At 40.3% G+C, this 20,495-nt stretch overlaps 1 protein-coding gene across 1 annotated transcript in view; it reads right to left on the bottom strand.

Moving 5' to 3' along the window:
- RBM19 (RNA binding motif protein 19) overlaps positions 1-18,247 on the bottom strand; it is a 478,795-nt gene extending 460,548 nt beyond the window's left edge. The window contains exon 1 of the mRNA XM_069214526.1: positions 18,100-18,247. Within this exon, the coding sequence (XP_069070627.1) occupies positions 18,100-18,135 (36 nt within the window). The 5' untranslated portion in view covers positions 18,136-18,247. The remainder of the gene's footprint in view (positions 1-18,099) is intronic.
- Positions 18,248-20,495: the final 2,248 nt, after the last annotated feature.

Below are 20,495 nucleotides of genomic sequence, written 5' to 3'. Positions count from 1 at the left end.
CAACTGCAGAGAGTTCCACTCTCTGTAAACAGGCAGCCAAAGCGTTTGTGCTGCAGAGGGTTGGGCCTACTTGTCCCAAGGACAAAGTAAACATAAAAACTTGTTGCCCTTGACCCCAAACAAGATGTCATCCCTGGGAGAGACAAATACACATCATCACAAGGCCACGTAAGGGCAGTCAAATATACACACATGCAATATCGGACAATGAAAATATAATGCCAATAAAGGCTTTCTTAGGAATGTCACTTATTGTAGATTGGATTAAATATGCTACTAATTGAAACAAAACTCTAAGGATGGGTCTCAAAAGTGTGCTATATTTTAATGATGGTTGTGACTGTCCCTTTGCCGAGTTGAGTAAGGAAGACTGCCAGAGACTGGCTGTATTACAGCAGCATTTTGTTGCTGCTGCATGTGGGACTGTTGGTAATACAATGGTCATGGTTTTAATAGCTTTTTTAGGCCTTAAATAACGCAACATTTATCCTGATGCAGCTTTACAGAGTGCAAGACAATGTTCTCAACAAAGCATTATGTTTTCTTACTTCATATAGTGTAAATGAAAGTCTCAATTTATAGCGCCTTCATGTGCGTTTATAAGTGAACAAGCTCAGATAGTACTTCTGATGGAGCACTGCCTTAACTATTTGGTAGACACATACATGCATACTAGTACTTAAATTAAACAGAGAAGAAAAGACAGCAGTTTCTTGCTGTATCAGACATAGGATTGGTTACAGGCTTTGTAAAAATGTTGTTGCACGCATCTGCAAATGGAATTTAAATACAAATTTAAAAACATAACAATAAAAGAAAGACACCAAAAGACAGGAAGGCATTCTTTGGTCTGAACAAACCACCAAAGCATTTATTTCAAAACATTTTTAAAATAGTGAGAAACAACAAAAGTACTGAAAAACATTCTACAGATGTGAAGAGCTAACCAACAAAGCATGAAAATGAACTATAACATTAATTACCATTACTTTTAACAGCTTTCATAGGATAACTGGAGTAAATGTGGGCTCTAACCATCTACCAGGCTCCAGAGAAACAGAACATGGTAAAGTCTCAATGAGATCATCTCAATTCCATATTCACATAAATGGATACCTCTTAGCAGCTCAAACTAGAAAACATTGACAGTCAAATTTGATATTTTTACAATGTTGAGTGATGGGTTAGAATTGTTGTTACAAAATAAAATGATGGACGGAGTGTTGAAACTTTTCAAACACTCACCCCCCAGTCACAGATCTGGGTTTAATCAATTGTTATTTTGCTTGCCACATCACCCCAGTTCAGACCCCGCTACATGCAAATCAGTCTTGACCCTGCTCACGATGGGAGCAGTCCAGCCCGAACTACCGAGCCAGGTCCTCCCTGGACAGGATTCAAGCATCATGGGACCAGTTTCAGGATATCACCCTTCATCCTGAAAAGTTTCAGCACTCCGTCCATCATTCTTTTGTGTTGCTAAAGTTGCCCTAAGTGGGAAGGGAATGCCCAGACGTAAGTCCCTTGCTCAATGTGACACTGGATTCAAGCTTGCCTGGCTGATGAAGGGTAAGAGACTTATATGTAAATTAAATAAGCCAAACAGGTGTAAGCCAACTGTATCTCATTTTAGGGGTGAGAGCACATGCACTTTAGCATTCATTAGCAGTGGTAAAGTGCCCAGAGTCCTAAAGCCAACAAAAAGAGGGTCAGAAAAATAGGAGGAGAAAGGCAAAACGTTTGGGGATAACCCTGCAGAAAGGGCCATTTCCAACCATATCCCACCAATTAATGGTCAAAGACCTGAGTTTTTATAGTATTTGATTGACAATTTTATTTCAAGTTTATAAAATTGAAGACACAAAAGTCTCAATGCAACAAAACAACTATTAATAACCATATTATGGCAGCAAAAAGAATGAAAACAGCCAAAATAGGAGACAGACATGATACTGACACATCTGTGTATAACTAAAACTTTACACTTTATAATATAAAAAGATAAAAGAATCTGCAAGCAAGCAGATGATAAAAAAAAAAGGTCTCACGACACGATTCTCCATCATCATCAATACCGCCACACAAATAACATGCCATAATATGCCAACACACCAATCTTCATACCTGCACCCACCCACCACAATACAACCATCCAGTAAAATCATGTATAACCATACACACACCATTAGATGTAGCAAAACCATCAACACACACCCACACAGCCATGTTCATATGACCACATCCTCAAACGTATGTCCATTTGCTCACTATTAAATGCCCCAAAAAATCATCATACACCCATGTAGACACTATCATATACCAGCACGTGTCATTTATCCAATCATCCACTCACAACCACCATCAAACCCCTACACAACCAACATCATAGAATAATACACTAACCATCATGCATGCACAATTTACCAATGCTCTACAGCAGGGGTCTCCAACCTTTTGTTTAACAGGAACTACTTATGCTCAATAAAAATCATGAGCTACTAATATTAGTATTGTAGTGTTGTGATAGTGACCAGAGACAAGATTACTTTAGTGGCCACCATCTATAAAATTAGCAACAGAGATCACCTCCGTACATCAGGCAGGGTTTTTAGCAGCAACATAAAAAAAGAGATTTGTCACTTTGGAATGTGTTTTTCATAGGAAATAAACAAAGGTTATAGCTGCAACGCCCCTGGCACCAAGGTAATATTAGTAGTAATATGTGTCCCCAACACCAAATGATTGGACTCTAAAACATCAGCTTTAAATATATTTTCAAAATACAACAATTTTTACTCCAATTGTCAGCTTAGGAGGTCTAAAAATACACACATTTCGTCTCAAATCCACACTTTTTAATTTTTGTATAAATCTATTAATTACCTAATCTAACACTTCTAATTTAGTAGGCTGGGCTGCACACGGGAGAGCTATTTATATGTAGCAGGAAAGCTACCAGTAGTTCATCAGCTACTCACTGGAGAAGCTTGCTCTACAGTGTAGTTCTAAAAACGAAGTCACACCTTAACACATTTTTTAAACCACCTAAAACATAATCAACAACTCTTTCAAATGTCTTATTTCAACATTCTTAAAGGAATAACAGGGAGTAAAAGTTAAGTTTGACTCGTTATGATATGTTTGGGAGACAAGGTAAAATAGCAGTTCTACTAATAAAAAGTGTCATTTTCGTTTTTATGGTGACAAAATGTTAATTTAGTAGTCAACCATAACGCCCTTTCAACTTTAGTTTTTAGTGAATGACGTACAATGTACATTGAGTAACCATTTTAACATCCTTATCTAACCTACTAAAAAGGAATGTAGTACAATCTGGAGATTTTTTGGGTCTTTCCAACTGTGACGTTTTCAATGTTCCTATGTCCATGGATTATTAGTGCATTCAGTCCAGGTCATTTTATTTTGTATTACTGAGATTTTAAATTCTGATCCTCAAATGGGAGAGACAGGGCTGCAAGACCTTAAGTGCAAAGAAAATCGTGGAATTGACAAACTTCTTCCTCATGCATGAACCTGGGAAATTACTGAGACTCAGCATTTCACTAGCCTCTAGAAATAGTCTCATTTTGCAGCGAGACTTAGAACATACACTTTCAAGTAGTGCTCTGGGTTCTTTAAATTCTTATGCATATCAATTTACTTTCAAGAAATACTGAGGAGCTGACAGGAAATATGACTTCAATGATGCCACAGAAAGTGTCTTCAGCAAAATGTTGCAAGTAATGCTCACAATAACCATAACATAAATAAATAAAATGAACACATTGCCTAAACATGCACAGAATAAACGATATAAGAATGTATTCTGCCTACATTTGGGAAATAAAGTAGATGAGGAGAGCTTTTGTGTTTCACTGATAGAGTGGCCGCACAAAGAATCCTCCAATGCAGCAGATTTTTATAGCCTTTTAGGTATAAAAGCTCATGTGTTTGTTGGCATTATCAGAGTTTTTCATATGCAAAATACATGTAGATTTAGAGAGTCTTTTTGGTCACACCTTGGCACAATTTTATACACATACAACATATTTTCAGAAACGACTGCAACATGAACAGCTATTTGGCAGATGTATCAGTTATTGATCAGATGCAAACAACAACTGAAATTAAAGGTTTCCGACTCAAAGTGCCAACACCTGGATGCAATTTCCCTTGGCATCAACTTATGCTGCAATCCTCTGGCTGGACAGTGCACTCCTGGTGACTTATCTGAATTTGCAAATCTGAAAGAGATGTTAATTGCCCTGGACGCTGCATGCTTATAACACACCTGCAACATAAGCCCTGTATACTGGTGCAGGAAATAAATGAAGCCAATGGAGAACTTTGAGACATCAACTGCAACAAAACTTGGCAAAAGCAACCTGTCTTTGGAACCTATTGGCTTTGCCAATTGATTTTGTCCATGATGAACAGCACTAAGATGCTTTACGACATTGGGACGCAGTGCAGCATCGTCAAAATATATATTTTTTAAAAGCAAGCGGAATGATATGGGTGGCCATTCGCTTTTCTTTTTTTATTTACTGATCTAACATGGTGGACTCTACTTGTATTGGTAAATAAAAAATAAAGCTTTTTTAGAGAAAACGTGCCGATAAAAACCAAGCATTTGCAGTGCAATCAGTCTTGTATTTTCTTGAGTTAGAGCTATTAGCGTTGTAAAGTCGTAACTGGACTTTTCTTGCCACATCAATTGTTCAACTCTGCCTCATAAATTCGTCTTTTCCTCCCATACAATTCCAGTGGCCCAGCATTTAACTACAGCACTTCCATCTACTTTCTTCCTCTATCTTAAAACACATACAATTATCATATAAACATTTATCAGAAATAAACTTTTGGGATTACAAAGTAATGCTCAAAACACCATAGCAAAAATATCATTTGAGATGGATTGGAGAGTGAGAGGAAAGAGGGAGTCAGGAGTAAAGTTGGAGAGGACAAGTGGTGCAGTAACAGTGTGATGGGGCCTCGAGGAAGAAAGAAAAATGTTTGACTGCAATTTTGGTAAGAAAATACAGCAGTAATTAGAGTTGAGTGAGGTCCATAAGTCTCTGAGCCCCAGTGCCACTGCACCTGTTGCTCAATTGATAACTAGACCTCAGGAGAGAAAGTGGATGGGGCAGAAAAAGAGAAGCAAAAGGAATACAACACATAAAAGGAAGAAAGAGAAGGGGGATATCAAAGAAAAAAAGAAAGAAGGGAAAGAAAGAACGAAAAAATGAAAACACAACAAAGAGAAGAAATAGAGCAAACATGTAAAATAAAAGTAAAAAGGGAATGAAGCTAGCGTGCAAAAGATAAAAAAGAAAAAATAATGACAGAAGTGTGAAAAGAAAGAAAAATGAACATTAGAGAAGAAAAAAAAGAGAGATGGTGAGAGAAACAAGCAGCAAAAGAACTAGGGCATGTGTGTACTGACACTTCCCACAGACACAGAATGGGAAAACCACTTTGGCACTTTGTGTACCGACAATTAACTTGTGGTTTCCACATACAAATGGGAAAAAGACGGATTTATAGTATAACGTGAATGGACGGATAAAGATAAGAAAAACACCAGAGAAAGGAAGGAAGAAAGATCTAAAAAAAAAAGTGAAAGGGCGCATACAGAGTCAAAGGAAAGAGCAAATAAAAAAAAGACAAAAAGAATTAAGGGAAGAGAAAAAAACGAGTGAAAGAATGAACGCTTGATGAAAAAAAAAAAAAGAGGGGAATGAAACAACAAAAGAAATAACCAAGTTTTGCTAGTTTGAAAGGGGAAGTAGCAAGAGAAAAGAGGGAAATTTAAAAAAAACAGAGAGGAGTAGACATAAACAGTTGAAAGAAAGAGCAAAACTGTCAACGTGTGGATTTTAAGAGCTGTAAAAAGAAAAGTGGGGGAGAAAGAAAACATTGTGAGCTAACAGAGTAAAGTAAAGAACAGAGTGAGATAGGTGAACAGATCGTCCCAAATAAAGATGGCAGCTAAGAATAGATTTAATTGGCTTCCCCACGTCCTCAACAGAAGTCAGAGTGTGGAACAGCAGGGGCACTGCAGAACAGCAGGAGGTCCATTACTTGAATTGTATGTGAACCCCAATGAAGCAATATTGGGGTGCTTCAGATCAGGATTGGAGGTATAGGCAGAGCTGCACCCCGGCCCAGTGCTAGAATATAAGAAAGGCAGTGGGTGAGGAATGAGAAATGGAGTGCTGTGTAATCCCTGGTATTTGAATAGTGTGGTGCTGCAGTTTAGGGTTGAGGTGCACTGATAAGAGTTATATAAAAAAATGGGGGTGAACAAGGAGTGATATGGCGCTCCTACCTCTATATATAAAGCCACATAAATATCATACTGTACGGTGCCAAATACTGGGGTTGCACCCTCCAAACACCCCTAAAAAAGTAACCCAATGTTACATATAATAAAATAAACAGTATTAGCACACATACAAATAGTGTTATGATCTGTAAATATCAGAATAGTTATACACAAAATAATATAGACTCTCAAATAAAGGACATATATTAGTATAACAAAAGTTACAGTCACAAAGATTCCATCCAAAAAAAGAAACTGTTTTTCATCACGATCCAGGTAAACATAATCCGATTCCAAAAAATTATTCTTAAATGAGTATCTATCGTATCGTCCCCCTATCAGAATTGCATAAAATAAATCCCAAAAGTTCATCCAATTCCAAAGTAAGCGTAATCAGATTCACAGTTCAATCCTGAGTAAATGTCCATCCCATCGTCCCGCTGTCAACACGTGTTTCATCCTGGGAGTGCCCACGGATTTCTTCAGGACCTCCTACAATAGTATTGTACATGTATTCTTAAATTGTGTTATGTCATGACAGAAAATTTACATCATTATTTGAATATGTGTGTCGTGAGAACCCAAAAATTATCAATAAAATTCATTACACCCCATACTGTGTATTTTTTTGTGAATATTATAAAAGTAAATAAATATATTGTTATGAGTGACCAAAAACAATATTGTGATCAGGCAAACTGTCCAATGGTGTTCACACGTGACCCTCAACCTCCTACTAACCATCAATAACTCTTATATTAAATTGATATCATATTCCTACCTTAAACTACTTATTCCACTCGTATAATTGTTGGAATATCTCTTGTAATCTGTTATTATTATAAGGTATCCTATTAACGTGAAATACAATATAAAAAACATTTACCAAAAAGGGCGCTTGCTAACATATTAATCGATATCTACGGTTGGGTACTACTAGCGCTTACCACTATTAAATAAGATGCCGTCGTCACGCGAGTACGCTGCTCCGACAAATGTCCATTATCTAGCAATCGCGGCGCCTCTGCTGCCCGCGTTAAATACTTAACTCTAATCTAGAAATAGAAGACGGACAACATCGTAAGAGCGTCCGTGTGTTTCCCAATAGAAATAAATAAAAGACTTCCGTCTTTGGCAAATTCGCCTTATTATGAAAACATAAATATCGGGGCTCCATATTATTTTAAAATTGCAAACTATCATTCTGATTACCAAATATTATATTATAGCCATCTAATAATTTCCATATTAGCAAAATGGGTTAATATAGCCCATCATTTTCTACAGTCCCCGAATGAAATTATGCGATTATCGCTGTATTTTTAGATTTTACATATTTGAAATCCATATTATATTATTATTAATATTATATACCAATATATTGAACCTGACATAGAATTAATAATTATATAATATATTATTCTATATTAGTGAAGTCGCCCAACCATATCTAATATATAGTATTATCAAATTGTTATTCAAGTTTCTCCCAAGAAATACTCCATTTCATGGTCGGTATTTAGACCTTGCTCTACAGCTCTAAACTTCAAAATCCAGTAGGACTCCTTTCTCCTTAAGGCTAATTCTCTATTCCCACCACGTGGGTTAGCTGCACAATGATCAAAACCAAAGAATTTAAACACTTTATATTTTGCCTGTGCTTGGCAATTCTTGATATGTAAAGCTATAGGGTAACGTTCATCTTCTAAATTAATTGCCCTCCAGTGTTCTGAAATTCTGACCTTTAATGGACGTATCGTGCTGCCAATATAGATCTTATCACACTTGCATATGATCTACATGATCAGAATTTCAGAACACTGGAGGGCAATTAATTTAGAAGATGAACGTTACCCTATAGCTTTACATATCAAGAATTGCCAAGCACAGGCAAAATATAAAGTGTTTAAATTCTTTGGTTTTGATCAATGTGCAGCTAACCCACGTGGTGGGAATAGAGAATTAGCCTTAAGGAGAAAGGAGTCCTACTGGATTTTGAAGTTTAGAGCTGTAGAGCAAGGTCTAAATACCGACCATGAAATGGAGTATTTCTTGGGAGAAACTTGAATAACAATTTGATAATACTATATATTAGATATGGTTGGGCGACTTCACTAATATAGAATAATATATTATATAATTATTAATTCTATGTCAGGTTCAATATATTGGTATATAATATTAATAACAATATAATATGGATTTCAAATATGTAAAATCTAAAAATACAGCGATAATCGCATAATTTCATTCGGGGACTGTAGAAAATGATGGGCTATATTAACCCATTTTGCTAATATGGAAATTATTAGATGGCTATAATATAATATTTGGTAATCAGAATGATAGTTTGCAATTTTAAAATAATATGGAGCCCCGATATTTATGTTTTCATAATAAGGCGAATTTGCCAAAGACGGAAGTCTTTTATTTATTTCTATTGGGAAACACAGGGACGCTCTTACGATGTTGTCCGTCTTCTATTTCTATATTAGAGTTAAGTATTTAACGCGGGCAGCAGAGGCGCCGCGATTGCTAGATAATGGACATTTGTCGGAGCAGCGTACTCGCGTGACGACGGCATCTTATTTAATAGTGGTAAGCGCTAGTAGTACCCAACCGTAGATATCGATTAATATGTTAGCAAGCACCCTTTTTGGTAAATGTTTTTTATATTGTATTTCACGTTAATAGGAGACTTTATAATAATAACAGATTACAAGAGATATTCCAACAATTATACGAGTGGAATAAGTAGTTTAAGGTAGGAATATGATATCAATTTAATATAAGAGTTATTGATGGTTAGTAGGAGGTTGAGGGTCACGTGTGAACACCATTGGACAGTTTGCCTGATCACAATATTGTTTTTGGTCACTCATAACAATATATTTATTTACTTTTATAATATTCACAAAAGAATACACAGTATGGGGTGTAATGAATTTTATTGATAATTTTTGGGTTCTCACGACACACATATTCAAATAATGATGTAAATTTTCTGTCATGACATAACACAATTTAAGAATACATGTACAATACTGTTGTAGGAGGTCCTGAAGAAATCCGTGGGCACTCCCAGGATGAAACACGTGTTGACAGCGGGACGATGGGATGGACATTTACTCAGGATTGAACTGTGAATCTGATTACGCTTACTTTGGAATTGGATGAACTTTTGGGATTTATTTTATGCAATTCTGATAGGGGGACGATACGATAGATACTCATTTAAGAATAATTTTTTGGAATCGGATTATGTTTACCTGGATCGTGATGAAAAACAGTTTCTTTTTTTGGATGGAATCTTTGTGACTGTAACTTTTGTTATACTAATGTATGTCCTTTATTTGAGAGTCTATATTATTTTGTGTATAACTATTCTGATATTTACAGATCATAACGCACTGATAAGAGTTGTATATGTTGGCTGCAGTACTGGAATAGTAACGGGCACACAATGTCAGAAGTGAGGTATCTTATTGGAGCTATGTGTGGAACCTAGTATTGGCAGTGTTGCCGAGTGTTAGCCTGGAGGTGCCCTGGTGAAGTTGTGAGTGGGGCCCAGTATGGGAGTGACATTGCCTCTGAACCACAGAATCGAGGAGTCCTGAAGGGCATGTGTGTGTGGCCATTAGTACTGAGAAGAAATGTGCACTGAATGTTAGAATTGATGGATTCTAGCGAAGCTGTGGTGGTTCTCATCAACAGTGGGGTTGGATGTTAGACTTGAGGTGCATTGACTGAGCTGCTTTGCTCTTTTGGGTCCAGTATTGGCTTGGCAGTGTGACTGAATATTAGAATTGAGCTGCTGTAATGGAACTGTATGTGAGCAGGTTCCCCTTATAGGAAAGGAAGTGACCTCGCCGGGGTAGAACTGAGGTGCACTGATGGGGCTGCGCCTGAGGTCCTAGTACTGGAACAGCAGAGTGTACAGATTGTAAGAACGGAGTTGCTCTGGCAGACAGTTTGTGTGGGGTTCTGGAACGGGCACGGAGGCCTTGGAGTGTGTGAACTGAGGTGTACTGATGGAGCTGGGCCCTAGGTCCTAGTACTGGAACAGCAGAGTGCACAGATTTTAAGAACTGAGAAGCTCTGGCAGACAGTTTGTGTGGGGTTCTGGAACGGACACGGCTGAAGGCTTGGACTGTGTGAACTGAGGTGCACTGATGGAGCTGCACCCAAGGTCCCAGTATTGGAACAGCGAGTGTACTGGCTGTAAGAGCTGAGGTGGGCTGGCAGACAGTGTGTGGGGTTCTGGCACTGGCACAACACGGCTGAGGGGCTTGGAGTGTATGAACCGAGGTGCACTGATGGAGCTGCGTGGAGGGTCCGAATACTGGAGCTGCAGAGTGTGCTGTCTGCAAGAACTGAGGTGCTCTGGCAGACAGCGTGTGTGGTGTCCCTGGCAGTAGCACGGCTGAGGGCTTCGAGTGTGTGATCTGCAGTGCACTGATGGAGCTGCGCCCGAGGTCCCAGTCCTGGAGCAGCAGAGTTTACTGACTGCAAGTACTGAGGTGCTCTGGCAGGTAGCGTGTGTGGGGTTCCTGGCACTGGCACGATTGAGGGCTTGGAGTGTATGAACTGCAGTGCAATGATGGAGCTGCGCCCAAGGTCCCAGTACTGGAGCAGCAGAGTGTACTGACTGCAAGAACTGAGGTGCTCTGGCAGACAGCATGTGTGGTGTCCCTGGCAGTAGCACGGCTGAGGGCTTCGAGTGTGTGATCTGCAGTGCACTGATGGAGCTGCGCCCGAGGTCCCAGTCCTGGAGCAGCAGAGTTTACCGACTGCAAGTACTGAGGTGCTCTGGCAGGTAGCGTGTGTGGGGTTCCTGGCACTGGCACGATTGAGGGCTTGGAGTGTATGAACTGCAGTGCAATGATGGAGCTGCGCCCAAGGTCCCAGTACTGGAGCAGCAGAGTGTACTGACTGCAAGAACTGAGGTGCTCTGGCAGACAGGTTGTGGGGTTCCTGGCACTGGTACGTACGGCTGAGCAAGCAAAGCTTTTTAAATGACACTGAAACTAACAAATAAAATAGCTGGAAGCCCACAGAAGAAGTATACAAGTCGTCGTACGCTTATGCTGAACCTAAAAAAATAGGGCTGTAGGTTTTGTGGGTGGTAATAGAAGAGAAGGTGGGAGAGGAAGGGGAAAAGCAGAATATGGAAAGCGAGGGGAGCTGTACAAAAGGGAATGAACACCACAGAAGCACATGAGCAAGAGAGAGCAACACAGAGTGCGGGTAAAGGGAGAGAAGTACACGGACGAGAGAGAGCGGCACAAGGGGTGGTATAGAAGCACACAGACGAGAAAGCATAATTTGGAGCAGGGGAGAGAGAAGCATACAACAGTAAATAGCAGGAAAATACATGCGCTCAAGGACTGTACGTGTAGACGACATTAGAAATAGGAACACTACGTGGGAGTTGGGGGGGAGAGGCACATGAGCAGACAGCTGGAAAACACATACACTCTTGTGGTGTGCTTGAGTAAAAGAAACAAGTATTGACAAAGTCAATTCATCTCACCTTTGGGACCTAATGGCTTTCCACATGGTTTTAGCCATGCAGCAATGCTTCAGGGAAGCTGTGCCGCATGGCTAAATATATATATTTTTTTTAAAGGGCTTCTGACAGGGCTGGCCATGCCATTTTGTAGGTGCATACACCAAGCATGTGCATACCTACAAAATGATGAACTGCTTTTCTTGAACATAAATCTTTAACTAAAAACAAAAAGGTACTAAAATTGCTCTTTTTTTTAAAGTGGATGAAGGGGGAGTCAACAAGGGGCCAGAAGCAACACAATAAGGATGCCAGAAGAAGCAACACATGCGCGAACACAGAGAAAAACCGGAGGCATAGGTAAGGCAAACAGCAGAGTGGTGCAGGTTTGGGGGGGATCAAACAAGCAAAAGACAACAACATGGAGCTGGCAGGGAGAAAGCCAATGATGAGAAGGCAATGTAGAGGACTGATTGAGAAGCACAAGAATGAGGGAAAGGAATAAAGAGAACGGCAGAAAGTGGGAGAGGAGCACAGGCAGGGGACAATAGGAAAGCACATGCACTCGTTGAGTGCTTGAATAAGAAGAAAAAAAGTAGAGTCTAAATAAGTGAGCAGTGGAAGGACGCAGTAACATATATGCTCGGGGGCAGGACAAACATAAGAAGAGGAAGCAAAGCCCACACACACTCACTAATAAGAAGAAAGCAAATGAGAGTGGCAACCAATGGTAAGGAATTGGTGGGCTCTAAGCCCGCTTTAAGCTAACTATATGTCTTGCAACAGACAGAGCATGCCCCTTTTAGAAGTCGATACCTAAAAAAATTGTTCCCTAAAAGTGGAAAGTGAAAGGACTCAAGTAAAGAGGATATGCTGAAAAAGGGAGGTGGTGGGACAACACATAGTTCATGAGGTAAGTCATCGATCAGGACTCTATGAAATGAGAACGACAATAAAATGTATTAAAGAAAATAACTGCAAAAATTGGAGGAGTTCGAACAACATGTGCAAAATGTACATGTCCCCTGTAACCATCTAAGATGCCTACAAGATAAGTCACCACAAGTAATGTGGACAAGATACCACTGCACTAAAAGTTTGATAATGAAGCTGGCACATTTGACACTCTTTCTATTTTCCTGTCATAGGTTCACCATTGAGTGTAAAATGACTGGTTCTTCCTTAATAGTGATAAAATGGAAATTGGACTCTACAGCCCAGTGAAAGCCATCACTTTGGCCTAAGTAAACGAGCTCTCCTCCTACCCCTGTGGTCAAAGCTCACAACTTGGTAGGGAACTATCATCTAGCACCCCCTCACCCCCCCCCAAAAAAAAAACATGGTCTCAAAAATTGCATTCCACCATCCATGCCTGCTGGAAGCGAGTCTGCTGCTTCATTGTTTACAGAAAATCTCTCTAATCCTTACCATGGGCATGTCCTGTCTAGATTACTGCAACACACTATCTACAGCACTTCGCTGAATTTCTCTCTCAAAACTCAAGAGTTCAAAATGATACAGCCCAATCCTTAAATCTCACACTGTCTCACAGTAAAAAGAAAGAGTGACCTTTGCTATTCCCTTTGACATTTAGAGAACGTTGTACCCTTTAAGACATTCCAACTCAGATGTCTTCAAAATCCTAAAAGTTCAGACGGCAAAAACCAGCATGCCTTTTCTCAGCTCTCAGGACCCGGACTTTAAAAACCTTGGTGAACTTTTAGAGCCATATTTGGTGAAGGTGCATCCTAAGCACAATCCTACTTTGCCTGATGTTCTACTGAGTCTTTCATCATCAGGCTTGGATACACTACCCTGCTAGCTTTCAACTTTTGTATAAAGCCCAACCATGAAACAATATTCAACTCACGAGAGAGGAGGTAGGATCTTGGAGAGGATGCTGGGGGTAAAAAGGTCTTAGAAGGGGCAGGGCATGAAGTAAAGGCCGAGCTATGTACCTGTCATTGGCTAAGCAACCGTGCGCACTTTCCCCAGAAAAGCCCCCCCCGCAGTACCCTATGGAGGTTGCAAAACCTTTAACAGGTTTAATTTGTGCAGAGCCTACATGCACAAGGGGGAAACATACTTTGCGTAGCAGTTTTCACCGCACCTTTTGCTCACTTTACAATATTAAATCTCCACTGTTCGACGGTGTGAAGAGTGAAGATAGTGTGTGAGCTGACAGGTCTGAAAAAATCCTATGACGCCAACCTACGTTGGTTGGTGGTGATTTACATAATCCCAGTCCTGCCAAGCATCACAAGTTAGTCATGCATTTTACTGTGTGTCCCCATAACATCGCACTAAAACTGTTATGTATTTTTAGCACCTCTGCACGAGGTGCTCAGCTCTCAGTGTGGCAAGTGCAATAACTGCTCTAGTCTGGTATGACAGGCATTTTAAGCCAGGCACAGAGAAGAGATGACTGTGGTTGCCACGCAAACCTCCTCTACACCTGATTTGTTGCAATTTATATTCCTAGCGCTGTACTGTGATTGGTCATGTGGCACACTGTCGCTGTCAATAGCTTTTGACTCTGTTGCCCAGAAATTATGAAGCTGCGTGATCTCAGAAACATGATCATCCCAGTGGGTCATGAGTGATCTAAAGAAGTTAGCATTATAGGTGTGCTTTGCAGCACCCATGAATAGCGCTCAGCCAAGTGCTGAGCACCACGAGGCTTGAGAAGTTCAAAGCACTCAGTGCTATCTTTTGGGGTCAGGTGGATGCGCTGATTGAGACCTGTCACACAGTGGCACACCGTATGGAGTGCCCAGCTGCAGTGGGGACTGCGAGTCTGCGCAGCCCATTGAGGTAATTCATGTCAACAATTCAGTCCATGTTTACGTATATATTTAACTTATTTTCTTCAAGATGTCTTTCAGATATCGTATTCCATATGTATTTCTGTAGTTTTCATTCCATGTAGCAAAAATCTCTTGCATAGTGCATCCAGTGAAACCAGTCGCTGCTCAGTGTCTGGGTATGTTCAGATTGTGCAGCACGTGTGGGGACAGCTTATGGTGTGCTCTGCACCCTGGACTAGCAGCCGGCCAAGTACCCAGCGTCAGTAAAATCTACTATATCATGTTTCATTGGTATTTTTCGTGTTCCATTTTTAACCACTGACAACGCTGGCTGCATATTTTTGTTTCCGTAAAAAGTTTTTAAAAAAACGTGTTTTTGTGAAATTCCCTTACAAGATGGAGTTTGGAAGGTTTTAGACATTAACTATTAATCAGTGACAAGATGCAGGGGGGAACGAGCATATTACAATTACATGTTAATCAGTACCGCTGCAGGCTCGAAGTGCCTGGGACAGAAACTCTGCATATTGTCCACGCCTAGTGATTTGAATTTCAGACTGTCATCAGGAGTAGTTATATTATTTTTGTGTAAAGAAACGGTCATATGTAGAGCGTATGACTACTTGCCTGAGTGACCCTTTCTCTCCTTTCCAGACCCTTTAGACAGTGAAGGCTCCAAGCTGGTAGCCTGTCCACAAATAGGACCAAAAAGATGAGACCACCTGAACGTGCCCCTGCCCGCTGACATGTTAAACCTTACAAGTCACAAAACAACTCATATTCAGGCACCGTAGAGTGGGTGACCTTCTAATTTGGTGAGGGACACTAACGACTTTAGAAAGGCCTCTCAGTATTGACTGCTGCCACCCAGAAGGCACAACCAGAGCTAGTGTAAAACAGCAGCCTATGTCCACAAAGGGGCAGCATTTCTTGTGGAAACAAACAGGCATACGTGAAACGTATCAGGAATTACCCGAGTGACACTTTTGCTCCTTTATTAACCCTTCCAGACAACGGAGGCTCCAAGTCGGGTACACTGTCCACATCGAGGCTTCAAAAGCTGAGACCACCTGAATGTGCCCCTGCCCACTGGCATGTTAAGCCTCACAAGTCACACACAAACTCTTATTCAGACACTGTGGAGTCAGGCACTTTCTACTTGGCTAAGAGACACAGGACTCAGGGGAGGCCTCACAGTCTTGATTGCTGCCTGCCAGAAGGCACAAGTGCTACTTTAAAAGAACAGCCTTTGGTCACAAAGGGGTAGCATTTCTTGAGGATCTTAAGGAGTCCGAGAAGGCTACTCAGAGGGTCCACTACTGCTTAGCAAATTAAATAATAGTAACAAAATAAAAAGATGTATGTAAATAAAGAAGCAAAATCTAAAACTGGAGGCTAAAAATTAAGTTAGTATCTACAGTGCAAGTGTATCAAACAAGATGCAGTAAGGATGAGGAGGGGCCTCAATTGAATTTAGAAAAGGTCCAACCTTCCCATTAAAATTGTGTTTTTTCAATATTTGTTTGCTAATTAACTAGGATGTTTAATCATCTGTGTATTCATTTGAAGAATTAGTGTTTCTATATTTTCTTGTGTATTGTTTTGCAATTCAAATGATCAACAATGCTTCGCCTGAGGTTCCCAGCCCCAGTAATGGTTCAGTAGTGGGAGTCCCCAAATTCCAAAATTGATTCAGTGAGGTCCCCAGGATCCAGTAGTAATTCAGTGGGGGTCTACAGAAGTCAAAGGAAATACTGATGGCTAAAATGCCAGGTCTGGCTTAGATTTGCATGGCATGGGGTTTCAAGCACGTATTAACGGCCTAGAACTCAGTGCAAGGCCACACAGCAGTGGCCTTATAATAAAATAAATTAAATTAATTAATATATTGAAGGAGAAGATACACAAACAGTGTAAACATATTCACAGATAGTTTTAATGTGTTCTGAAAATGCATTTTCTAAACTATTGCACTAGGTTTCAGAAAATGTTTTCTGAATCCTGTACGTACCCTGTAGCCCTCATATGAGGTGATGCCTGCTGAACTAGGAGCAGCAACTAAAATTCCTTATGGCTGGAGAACATCAATCCTTTAGAATTTATATGTTAATGTCCTGGTTAGACAGAATATCAGAAGCAAATATATTGTTGGACAAAATATCATGTCAAGAATATCTAGGACGAAAATATTGTGAAGATACGTTTCTATAGTTAAGCAAAGATTTACTATATGTAACTCCACATATCTGCACCTCGTTGATATATCTATGTTCAAAGTAGGAAGATGGGAAGTTAAGAATATTACATCTATACTTACCTATTTGCATTTACTTTCTCGATATTTTAGTCCTCGATATTTTTGACACAATATTCTGTCCACACAATATTTTTTATTTCCCATATTCTGATAGTGACCCATTAATAAAATTCAAATGAAGGTGAAGGGGTGGGGGACAGTGAGTTTGTCTGCACACACTGACAATTGATACGACCTCTTCTTGCTTCCTGTGTTAGAACTGCTCCATCCCTCATATTTCATTTGCTCAGTAAATTACTACTATGTGCTAATAGTATACTTTATTCCTCTGGCTTTGCTCTGTTCCGTGGTCACCAAGTGTAGGGTAGGCAGCAAGCAGACTACTCACAGCTGCAAACTGTTGCTGTGAGGAGCAGTGAGTTGGTCACCGGCAGGTAATAGCCTAATGGAATAGGTTATGCTTCTTTGGTAAAATACACGGACTGTGTATGGCTTTTGCATGTTCAGATTAGATGGAGAGTGCGTGTGTGAGGATAGCAGATGCTGGATCTCTGCTGGCTTTGCTTTCTTCACTTCAAGCGACCTGTGGAACTGGTTGTCACATTTCTCTGCGCTCAGGCATTCCTACCTATACAGAACTGTCAATGTGGCAGTTATGGTTGAGCAGCGATCGGTGGGGAGGGTAGAATTAGGATGATACTGATAGTCTTGTCACACTAACACTACATCACTCAGGACCCTGCCCAACTGTATCTGACTGCCCAATATCAGTAGGAACGCTACAAAGTTAGCAGACATGATCTGTCGTTCTACAATAGAGAGAGTAGCGCTGGTGCCTAGGCAGAGTCGACAATGGTTTTGTACCGTGATGCATAAACAATTCCACAATGCTCATGGTTAAAATGAGTTGTTGGCACAGATAAGCTCTTCAGTGCAAGCTCTTCGGGCACGTTACTCTACTGGTGATAAAGTGTCACGCAAAGTGTAACACTTAAAGCATTAAAATATTTCACAAACATGCACTGACAACATAGAAAAAGCACATTAGGGCAAGCTGAAAACGTGGAATCTATGTAATCCCAAACAATAAACAATTCACCTACTCTAACCCCCTTTAGAAACGCTCCCTACCCCAGTGGCGTGGCTCAGTCTTCCTTAGCCTAGTGACTCTCCACTGTTAAATGCTAGCAGCACTTACCCCGGTCGGTAGATTCTTTACTATCAGACGGGACATGATGCTCTCTTCAGATATCTTTCCTTCTCTTACTGTTACAAATGCCTCACGTTGTGTACGGGCGCTGCCATATTTGTTTCTGTCACGTGACAGTGTGACGTGCCATTTACGTTTTTTGATGCCTATTTTACAGCGCATGCGCACATCGGAGGTAATTTGTTAGGGTTTTGAGAACTGTTGGGGGTCATATTGCTTTCTACGATATTTGTTTTTGGTCCGTGTACGTTTGACGTTTATTGGAATTATTGCCTTTTAGCGAAGAAAGAACGGAAAAGCAGCTATTCTCGGCTAATTAAACTTCCACAGTGTTTATCGGCGACGTTTCCGGAATTCAGGGAGAAACGAAGATGTTCTATTTTGGAACAGTATTTACTTGCAGATCCGAGAACTGCAGTGTTAAACGTACTTTTTGCCTTCAGCTGGACCCTCTGTACAGTAGCACTTGGTGTATCGTGTAATTATGCTCGTCTTTTTACGTTATTTGTATTTAATTTTAATCGTACCCTTTAGCAGGAACTGAATTGTTCTTGTTCTGGCGCTGGCAAAACCTTTTAGAGAATGCATTTAGAGCATTTGGGTTCATATGAATGCGTGATACAGACTTATTAGTGTGTATCAGCCCCGGTTTTAGGGCTTGTTATCTGGGAAGGCCACGGAGAAGTATGGGTGGGCCATAAAGATAAGTAGGTTTGTCCAGTCTCAGGTGTATGAGAGTGGGGTCTGGGTTGTTGTGTTTCCCGCCCGATGGTAGGCGCGGGTAACGCACTAAAATAATGACCGGACACCAGGTTGGATTCTCACTGCCGGCACGAAAACCGGAGTCCACCTTCATTTCCTCGCCGCTGCTGGCGCGCCTGGTCCTTAGTAAACGTACAAGGGGACTTGTATAGGTCGATGAACCTTTTGATTTGCATGGAGTATCCTAGTCATGCAGTGACTACTGAATCGATAGCTAACATCAATAATCAAGAAACATTCTATGGAAAACAGCTTAGAACCATCTACTCATGAATAACCACAACTCTGGAATGAGTTAAACAATTTTATTTCCCTATTGATTCAATTCTAAATCATCTGTTAGTTCAATCTTTATTCAATCCACTCAATTTATTAATTCAGTAATAGAAACATCATCACTTGAAGGAAACATATGCAACAATGCAATTATATAACTAAGAATACCAGCATTAATAGTGAAGTTCAGCACTTAAGTTCGTCAGTCATTTGTCACTGTCAACATCACTCTTAACAGCCTACCTAACCAAGATTAGCATCAGCATGTGGCCCTTCATGCGAAAAACCTTTTAGAGAAAACATTAATTTGAAAAAAAAATCTATCTAAATGAGAATTCTATAATCAGCGCAGTTGGTACCTAGAAGAATAGGCATAAAAATCGTCAGTCACATTTTCATAGCTACCCATCCAGGATGGATCAGCAACAAGTCAGTCTTCGTCTTCAGGTCATCAATTAGTTAGCCACGGATCAGGCTCACAGAGTATGAGCCCAATATCAGCACCTCGGACAGCGTCTCCTGACGTCATCAATTCTCCCCTCGCATCTAAAGTTTTAGCCCCTTGTCATGACTTTTTATTAGGGTCTCCCAGTCCATCCCCCTAATTTCTGATTGGTCAGTCAGTCAGCAGATATAACTTTAACCTATGGTATTTGTTTACCAAATCTACTAATTTCAATATCAGTTCGTTCACCAGATGCGCATTGGTCCACTTTACGATGTTCTCATCATCCGGCTCTTCAGTTATCGAAATTCTTGCATTTTCCTCTTCAGTCAGTGCCTTCATTGTTCAAGTCCTGGGAAAGTACATTTAGCCTATTCTACATATACTTTGTATCAAATTGTCTTCATCATCTCCTGTCCGCCGGCAGATTTCAGAAAATTCTAGCTAAGCAAATTTAACATCGAGCGGGTCAAGGCTAGTTCGTAGCAGCTTCTGTGCAAATGCGGTTATTGTTCTCTGCTCTCAGTGCGTGCGAGGCCTAGGGAGACCAGGCCTTTAGTTCAGCTAATTTAGCACTACAAATGAATGCAAAACATAGGTTATACATCTCATTACGACATATTATTAAATTTTTGTTAATATATTTTCATTATTTCTTACAGTTTCAATTCTATTAGTACACATGGTGATCACACCCTGAGGGCATATTTTCAAACGTGCACATTATTTTCTCTATGATTAATTTCTCTACGCATTTCTCATTAGTAAACACATATACATTAATAATTTTCTTAATTAGCATATCTGCTTCAACACCCCTTACGTCAGGGGCACACACCACTTCTATTCCAGCAGACAGGGGGAAACGCGGCATGGACTGGGGGTGTTGGTCTTTGTCAGT

This window comes from Pleurodeles waltl, chromosome 11 (assembly GCF_031143425.1).
Source record: "Pleurodeles waltl isolate 20211129_DDA chromosome 11, aPleWal1.hap1.20221129, whole genome shotgun sequence".
NCBI lineage: Eukaryota > Metazoa > Chordata > Amphibia > Caudata > Salamandridae > Pleurodeles > Pleurodeles waltl.
This window is presented reverse-complemented; position numbering and strand designations above follow the sequence as displayed.